This window comes from Melanotaenia boesemani, chromosome 2, assembly GCF_017639745.1.
Source record: "Melanotaenia boesemani isolate fMelBoe1 chromosome 2, fMelBoe1.pri, whole genome shotgun sequence".
Taxonomy (NCBI): domain Eukaryota; kingdom Metazoa; phylum Chordata; class Actinopteri; order Atheriniformes; family Melanotaeniidae; genus Melanotaenia; species Melanotaenia boesemani.
In genome coordinates, this window is record NC_055683.1 from 12,875,185 (window position 1) to 12,884,782 (window position 9,598).

General features: G+C 42.5%; 1 protein-coding gene across 1 annotated transcript in view; it reads left to right on the plus strand.

Moving 5' to 3' along the window:
* The window catches only part of LOC121632357 (glutamate receptor ionotropic, NMDA 2B-like), a 122,432-nt gene extending 113,148 nt beyond the window's left edge, over positions 1–9,284 (plus strand). The window contains exons 14-15 of the mRNA XM_041973795.1: positions 2,552–2,790; positions 6,530–9,284. Coding sequence (XP_041829729.1) covers positions 2,552–2,790; positions 6,530–8,824 — 2,534 coding nt within the window. The 3' untranslated portion in view covers positions 8,825–9,284. The remainder of the gene's footprint in view (positions 1–2,551; positions 2,791–6,529) is intronic.
* The last annotated feature ends 314 nt before the right edge of the window (positions 9,285–9,598 follow it).

Genomic DNA, 9,598 nt, shown 5'->3' on the forward strand with positions numbered 1-9,598 from the left:
AGCCCAGTGCTTCAATATAAGGGCTGGAAGGGAGTGTGGGTAGTTTGACGCAACTGAGCAAAAAATATATCACAGCTGTCCTGAAAATAAAACTCCAATTTTTCTGATTCTCCAGTAAATAGAAAGTTTTCAAGTCAGTAGATCTTCTGGAACAAATGCTCCAACCTGTTGCTTGATTCCAGAGACCTTAGTGATGAAATAGTTTTTCTTTTATTCTAAAAGATACTTTTTCTTTCCCTTTTTTTCTTTCCTTTTTGAATTAGTTTTGATTTTATGGCATGTTTTAAGTTATTATTAAAAAGAGAGGAACAAAAGAATATGAGAAACAAGACAGTCTTCAGCGGCCCTGCTGAGTTGTCTCTCCAATTTGAATTTTTTTTAGCACCCCATATATTTTATTCCTCTTTTATTAGCAGGGTTAGTTAAAACATAACTTATCTTTATGCTAGAGTTATATATCTTCCAAAATAATTGAAAAAAAGTTCTATTTAATGATATTTCTTAAATATTGCTTAAAGGTTACAAAAGTTGTAAAACGCCAATAAGGAGCTATAATTTTCATGAGCTTCTGTTTTTTCAAGAGACAGTTGGATGTGTGATGATTTGGAAATGAAGAAATGTAAACAATATTGAAGGTTATATTCATATGAGGTTAGACACTTGAGCCATTGTTTATGACATTAAGCCCTGTACTTTTCTAAAAGTGAGTCATTTGAGTCTTTAATATCAGAAGTGGTATTTTAGGCCTTTGTTAGACCTCAATCCTGGTCTTTGGGTGCTGGTGTCCTGCACAAGTCTGCTAATTACCAATTGATTTGAGTCAGGTCTGATGCTGTGAGGAAACTTCTAAAACCTGCAACACACTGGCCTTCAAGAATCAGAATTGAGGATTCCTGCATTAGATTTGTACAGCAGGCAGGACCCAAAAGATGGTGACAAAAAGAAATAAAAATTCAGGTTGCAAATTAAGAGAGATTTATTGCGTAGATAAAAGTTGCTGGGGCTGTGGATGTTCACACAGGAAGGAGGGATTCTGGCAGAGACTGCTGGAGAAGATGAAACTGGTGAATCCACAGTTGAAAATGTGGAAATTGATCTAGTGAAATGATAGTTCTGACCATGAGAGTTTTCCTGCTGCTCATAAAACAAAACCTTTCAGGCAAGTGACGGTGGTGGAGCTCACAGGACTGACTGATGATGGTGGATGATTTATAAATACTTAAAGAAGTACAGAAATCCAAAATGAGGCTCTGGAGCAAGCAAAGAAGAAGAAGAAAAAAAATTACATACACAAATTTCTTTCAGATGCTTGAACTCAATAGATTTGGCCATATAGTACCACTGGGAAGCAGAAAAGCTGGCACCTGTTTAGAAGCAGATCCAGGGTTTAAGGAGGAAGAAAGCAGCAGTCACAGGTGAGCTGCATGAGCCATCAATCAGCACCTGGAAGCCACATCCAATGGAAAACAGGTGCAGGAGACAAACCAACCACATAGGAAAAAACCCTGCAAAAACCAACACTCGTTGGTTTTTCATTGTTCTATATAAAAATAGTGCATTTTTTTCTTGGAATTGCATGGGTTAGTGGGCTTTAAGTCATCCAAATGTTGCCCAACACCACAGCTGAAGGGCAACAGGATCACTACTACTTGATTTTCAAAATAAGTGAAGCACCTTGCAAAACGGTAGAATGAGGATAAGTGGTTGGGATTGTGTCTATATTGCCTTAATCCCTCTGCCTCCCATATCAGAAGGCCTTTAAAATAACCACAGTTATCTTGAATCAGTTCATCAGCTGGGGTTTAGTAGTTGCTGCTGTATGATTGTGTCTGTGTATCCCCTTGTAAATGCAAAGCCTCCTTCTCATGTTTAAATGCTGCTGAGATGCTAGTTGATGCTCAAAGGCCAGCCAGTGCAGCGGTGCAGGAGTTGTTAATTAACCAATGCCTGTCGTGCCTCCGTTGGCTCTCACAGAGAACAGCCTGTGATGAAACAGAAGGTGACCCACAAACAGACCAGAAACTCAGGGACCGTCTTCAGACACCTGCAGACTACCATTCACAAGAAGAAGTTAAAATTAGATTGGTATTAACATGTGACTGATAGTGTGCATTTGTTTCTTAGTCTGCTGTAAAAATCAGTAGATCCCCCGTCACCTGCCTGCCATCCTCCTTCCTCTCGTCTTCTGTTGCATCATTCTCTCCATCCCTGGTATCCTCCAATATCCATCCTGTTATTACATATCCTTTCTCTCTATTCTGTTTTACATCCAACCCAACTGTTTTACACCCTTTAATTAAATTCTGTGAGAAAAAAATATTTTCTTTGTGTATCATAATTGTGCTCTCAACCTTCCTCTTCTGTCCACATATCTCTCTGCATCCTTTATTGTTACCTCCATCTCTCTCCCCTACCCATCGTCCATCCCTCCCTTCCTCCTTCCCCCTTCATACCATCTGTTTCTTTTCTCACTGTCTCCCTGCTTTTGTCCTTCCACTAATCTGCCCACTCCCCACACGCTCCTCAATGTCATTCCATATCTTCCATCCAGGTGAGATGGAGGAGCTGGAGTCCCTGTGGTTGACGGGGATCTGCCACCACGAGAAGAACGAGGTGATGTCCAGCCAGCTGGACGTGGACAACATGGCCGGGGTCTTCTACATGCTGGGCGCTGCCATGGCTCTGTCGCTCATCACCTTCATTTGCGAACACTGGTTCTACTGGCAGCTACGCTTCTGCTTCATGGGTGTCTGCTCCGGTCGGCCCGGCTTCGTCTTCACCATCAGCAGGGTGAGAGAGGGGAAAATAAACACACCACCCCAGACTTGTAAACTTACCTTGCTGACGATGTCAGAATGAGCTGTTAAATCATAAATATACCCATGTGTACAATTTACTGCGGGACTATAAAATAAGAAGGCAGTTGAAAACACCAATAAATTCTGTTTTTGAGGCAGAGCAGCATATTGGAGTTTACATTTCAAACCATCATACAAGCCTTTTAAATGAAGAAACAGCTTTACTGTCCCCCAAATTCTCCTTTAAATAATAATGATTTACCTGTTTTTTCTTCTTTATTTTGCACTAGATGCTAAAAGGAGCATGAATCCTGCTTAACCAAACTCTCTCAGCCAAAGCACACACAGATAAATGAGCTCCTTTTTCTTTTCCTTTGACGCTTGAGCCTTTTCTTGTGCCCACGAGGTAAACATTTACAAAATGTTGAGCTGAAATCAATATTTCACTCAACCAAATAAAAAAAAAAAAATCAGCCTTAGAACCGGCGAGGGTAGATTGCCAGATCCCAGGAGACCAAAGTCACTCCAAGGTGTTTGATTTGCATTCCAATGGTTTTGACGTGGCTATGGTGTAATTCACTGCCTACCTCTGAAGGTGAACCACTGCAGGCCAAACCACGTGGCTAATTTACAGCAGAGGAGCCACACATTGCTGCTCGCTCCCTCTATTTGATGTACTGTTGGCTTGCTGGGGCTGCTTGTGCCAAGAAAGCAAAGGAATGTAAAAAGGATAAAAGAAAAATTTCCTTTCTGCTCGACTCGAGTGCCCTACTTTGATTATTTTGTTTAATGCGAATTTTACATTGTTTATGACTGTGTGTGTTGTCTGTTTATTCTTACTACTAAAAAGTCAGTTGACTTCTCATTTTCAAAGACAGGCTACTTGGTGCTCCTTTTGATTATTGCATGGTTATAATTTGTACAGGGACTGGATCAGAGACCAATTAAATATTGTCTCAACAGCGATTGCTCTCGTTTGCAGAAATTACGTCTGTCTTTGCTGCGATGTGACAGTGTGTCCACGGATACAAACAAATGATTCAAAATGATAAAATATTCAGGGGAAACACTCGTTGAAATGGATAATTTGCATATGGAGCATCAAGGAGGGAAACTGAGAAACAGTAACAGTGGAAATTTATCGTCTTTCCACAAAACAAAACATCACATCCTCTCCTTGTCATTTACTCAAATGTTGTCACTCCAGCCCTGGCCTTTTCTTTCTTTTCCTTTTTCCCCAGTCGTCCTCTGCTACTCAGACTGATTCATTTTTTTTCTTTTAGCAGTTTTTTTTTTTTTTTTAACAATTATTATTATTATTGTTTCACAGCATAATCCAATAAAGCTTATTGTTATTACAGCAATTAACATTTAAGCTCAGTGGTGTAAAAATTGAGACATTTGTCACGGTTGGCGTGACTCACATGGCCTCTGTCATGGTTTCATGGTCGGTTAGCTTCCCCTCCCTCTGAGGCATTGTGAGCGGCTCTCCTTCAGCTACCTGCTTCTCCAGGTCCCACCTGCAGCACTGAAACAAATTAGTTATATTGATTTAGAAAAACAAACAAACAAAAAAAAAAACCTCTAATGTTTTTAGAACAATAAACTCATTAGAGGTTTAATTGCTCTGCTTTTCACAACTCTCTCACCACATCATAACTAAGTTTGCTTTCAAATAACACCTTATACAAACAGCACACTTGTTCAGACTGTATTAAATTATGAGCTGCTACATGTTTGGTTTTTTATATGCATTTGGGAGCAGCAAGTTATTTGTTCGGCATCTCTGAATCAGCATGATCCCTTGCTGCTTAAAATTGATAAAAAATATATTATCCTAATATTGCTCTCGAACTTTACCCTTCAATAGAGTATAAACTAATAGAGGGAGCATCCTAAGACTATGATAATTTAGAAATACTTTATTTATTTTATTTTCTAGAATAAAGAATGTTTGTCATTGATGCTTGGGGCGGGAAGATATGACAGCTTTATAAGCAGGTGGTGTGTATTCAAAAGAAGAAATGAAGTGATGACAAATTACATAAACAGCCAGATGACACAAATGAGCTGGACAAGGGAAGTTTTGAGTGGAAAAGCTTAAAATATCATTAGCAGGGCGGGTTAATTTGACCAAAACTTCATTTCTTCCTTGAATACTGTAATCTTTCTTATTTACCTGTCTAGTTTTCAGTAATGCCAAGACCTTACATACTCCACTGTTAACGGACTGTGAAATTAAAAGAAGTAATAACATTATCTACAGAACTATTATGGAGGATGAAGTCGTTGTGCTGCAATGCAGCAGTCACAGTTTAATTAATTACCAGAAACGAGTGGCTGGGTAGAGGAGAGCAGAGGGTCAACTAGTTGTGTTAGTGGATAAAAGGAGGAGACTGGGAAGATTTGACAGCCATGTGACCCCCAATCTCTTACCCGGCAAGCAGGTCAGCCGATCTTTGACCACCGTCTTTAACAGCGCCCCTTTATTTCCGTTGCCATCTACAGATGTCCAAAAAAAATGGAGTAAAATCATTGTAAAGAATTGATCTGCTCCTTTACAGCCCTCATCTGTCATGCCTGGTTTGCTCTCCGCTCACCATCCATTTTTATCTGAATATTGTATCGTACATCACTGAATGCAAATGGAGCAGTTTATCCTTTTGTCACTGCACGGCTCAGCTAGTGTCTCCTTGGTGTGGCCCTTCTCTATGACAGGAATTGTACTGTGGACACTGAGGGCTTGTGAAACTGAGGCGTTTAATAACTGCTGGAGGAAATTGTTGAGCTGAATTCTAATCACATTGATTAAAGGTATTGACCAGTGGGTCTGAAGGGGATCTTTACAGTCCCTCTGCCTGTATCAATCATCCACCATCGAACCACAATATTCTCTCTGTCTTCTTATTATTTCCTCACTTGTACTTTGTCTCACACTAGTAAATATACAGTACAGTATTACTGGCTATAAACTATATAGTCCAATAATATGTACATTTGATATTACTATATATACAGCATCAACAGAAAAATATTGTTGGTTACTAAAATACATGCTTAAGCTGCACATATACAATGAAAGAAAATCAATGTTAGCTGTAAAAATATTTGAGTTGCATTTAAATGCATATGATTAATTTAAAATTATATATATATATATATATATATATATATATATATATATATATATATATATATATATATAATATGTCAGATATGTGGCAGAAATAAATTTGTTTAAACTTTTCCACATCATGTCTATATATTTTATCTGTGTTTTTTATAACCTATCTTCAACCAAACGATGTTAGAAAACAGAGATGGTGCATTTCTATTAATATATCTGTCATGTCATAAAAAGTGGCAAAATGGAGCAGGGATGTTGATTTTGTGGTCCTCTCTCTGGTTTGGCAAACATTTTTTTAAAGATTTTTTTTAATTGCAGGATTCCCCTGATTGATCCAGCTGTAAGCTGTTTAAATACAGTATTTCAGTGGTCCAGTTTGATACCCTGTTAGCAATAATGGGATCACATGTAAGGATAGGACCACCATATGTTAGTTAGTTTGAAAGATGGCACTTTGGAGGTTGACATTCGTATGTATGATAGCTTTAAGCTGTCAAAAAACAAAAAACAAAAAACAAACAAAAAAAAAACACTACAAAGAAAAGATTACAGAGTAAAGATTTAAAGCCAGTGTTTAAACATGGCTTTTCTTTCTCCCACACAGGGAATATACAGCTGCATCCATGGAGTCCAGATTGAGGAAAAGAGCAGCTCCGCGTTGAACTCCCCATCAGCCACCATGAACAACACCCATTCCAATATTATGCGCCTCTTACGCACTGCCAAAAACATGGCTTCCCTGTCAGGGGTGAACGGCTCACCGCACAGCGCTCTGGACTTCATCCGCCGCGAATCTTCTGTTTATGACATCTCTGAGCACAGGCGCAGCTTGGCAGGCCACTCAGACTGTAAACCTCCTTATATGCCAGAAGACAACATGTTTAGTGACTACATCAGTGAGGTGGAGAGGACGTTTGGCAACATCCACCTCAAGGACAGTAATTTGTACCAGGACCACTATCTACACCATCATGGCTCCACATTAGGGCTGAGTGGCCCTCCTCAAAACCGGCCCCATAGTTTGGGCAGTGCTAGTTCTCTGGAGGGCGGCATGTTTGACTGTGACAGCCTGGGCGGAGGGGTGGCGCCTATCTTTACCACCCAGCCCTGCTCAGCACTGACCCACAGAAACATGAGCAAGTTTGACCTGCTGTCCGGGCAGACCCCTCCCTCAGGCCAAGGTTTCAAGGGAGGTCTGCCTGACCTGTACGGGAAATTCTCTTTTAAAGGAGGCGCCTCAAGTTCCACCTACATCCCTGGGCCCAGCTACTGTGGAGGGAGGGGAGAAGATGATGGGAACATCCGTTCGGATGTCTCGGACATTTCCACACACACGGTGACTTACGGAAACCTGGAGGGTAACGCGAAGAAGCGCAAACAGTATCGCGATAGCTTGAAAAAGAGGCCGGCCTCTGCAAAGTCCAGACGGGAGCTGGACGAGATTGAGCTGGGCTACAGGCGGAAACCATACCACATCAGCCACCACCACTACCACGGCCACCGTTCTTCCTCCCCGCCACTTTTTCCCTCTGAACGCAAGAGAGGTGGCGGGGGAGGTGGAGGAGGAAACAATGATGGGAACTCGTATCTTTTCAGAGAGAAGGAGAGTGTTAGGGACTTTTATTTGGACCAGTTTCGGCCCAAAGAAGGTGTCCCTCAGTGGGAACATGTAGACTTGACTGAAGGTCCCGGGAATAGAGACGGGGGAGTCGGAGCCTGCACCTCCTTGGTGCCAGTGGATGATTTCCTGAAGAGCAAACCCAAAAAGACAGATTCAAAGAGCGGGGGAGGATCTGGACTGGCAGGGGGGGAGTGGGAATGTAGGAACTGTCGGGCGAGTGGGGGCGGAGGGGGCATGCAGATGTCCATGCATGGTGGAGGGGGTGGCGGGTATGGTGGTGGCATTAACTGTGGCTCATCAGGAGGTGGAGGTAACAGCCGCCCCAGTTCTGCGACCTGCATGCGCTGTGAAGGTTGTAAAAAGACAGGAAACCTCTACGACATCAGCGAGGACAACAACCACCTCTCAGAACAGATTGGTGGAGGGAAAGGTGGGGGAGGAGTTGGAGGTATGGGCCTTGGCCCTCAGTCTCAATCTCAGGCCCAGCAGAGGAGGAAGAGTGGAGGCAAGCAACTGAGGCGGCAGCATTCGTACGACACATTTGTTGACCTTCAGAAAGAGGAAACAGGTGGGATGGGAAGTTTGATGGGAGGTTTAGGAGGAGGAGGAGGGATGAGTGGAGCAGGTATGGGTGGAATGCTGCCCCCACCCAGAAGTGTTAGCTTGAAGGAGAAGGAACGCTACATGGAAGGTAACAGCCCCTTTGCGCACATATTTGAGCGCCATGGGGGCTCAGAAAGAGAAAGGGAAAGAGACAGAGATCCATTGTTTTATGGAGGTGAGAGTCGAAAAGGACCTGGCTCACCTTTTGGCCTGTTCAGAGGAGGTGAGGGCCTCCACCGCCGCTCCATCGGAGAAAGAGACATAAGAGACAGAGACAGGTCTTTGATGGAAGGAGGAGGTGGGGCAGCTTTCTCTTTATCCAAATCACTTTACCCTGACCGGGTAAACCAAAACCCCTTTATACCCACCTTTGGTGATGACCAGTGTCTGATGCATGGAGCCAAACAATATTACATGTCAAAGCAACAGCAGGAGCAACAAGTTGCCAAAAACAGCCGAAGTGACTTCAGGGGCCAGATGAGTGCAACGTCGTATATGCCATCGGCTGCCACAGCGGGGGTCATGTCCACCGTGGCCCCGCGGTTCCAGAAAGAGCTCAGCCTCGGTGGAATGAACCATCACGGTTCCTTGTTGGGGGTTGGCCCCCCACGTCCCTTCAATGGAAGCAATGGCCATGTGTACGAAAAACTCTCCAGCATTGAGTCTGATGTGTAAAAGGCAGAAGGGGGGGAAGAGGAGGAGAGCAATAGAAGCTTTGAGTGTTAGATCAGGGGTGATTTTAAAGACAATGTAGAAAACAGGGATATAGGGAAAATATTCATTTGAAAGAAAATAATGGTTAAAAATCAGGATTCTCTGAGGAGGTGCGGGATGCTGACCCTCTATCAAAAATGGCCAAACTTACCCCTTTTTGTTAACAACAATCCCCCTTAATCCCCTTTTGATGCCCTAAACTCTGAGTCCCTCATTTCCTCCAGCAGTTTGGTAGAAGTGTTGATAATGCAATGATGCAACACCCCGTCTTAGCTTGCTACAGGCTGTGACGTGATGCGGTGGCAGTCCGAAGACTCCCACTGAGCGTTTGTGAGGAAACAGTGGAGACTGGAACAAAATGCCCATCTGCCCCCTCTGCCACTGAAGAACGTCGACATTGTCACATTGACCAAATAACCACGACACACTGTACCCATCCCAATCCTCCTCTTCCTCCTCTTCCTCTTCATCCCTGATGACTAAAGAGCTGATCTTGTTTGCTATGAGAAATACAATCATGAATGATAATAAGATATTCTTATAGAAAAACAGGGTATAAGAACAACAATAACTTTGTGAATAACAAAGATGTTAAAGCTGATTATGGTAACACTGCTTTGATATCAGTAAGTTTTTTTTCTGGTTTTTTGTTCTGTTGTTAAAATACTTCACTACTCTCTTAGTATCTGTAGTTGTGTTCTGTCTGCTCTTGTTGGCAGCAGGAAGGTTGTTCTT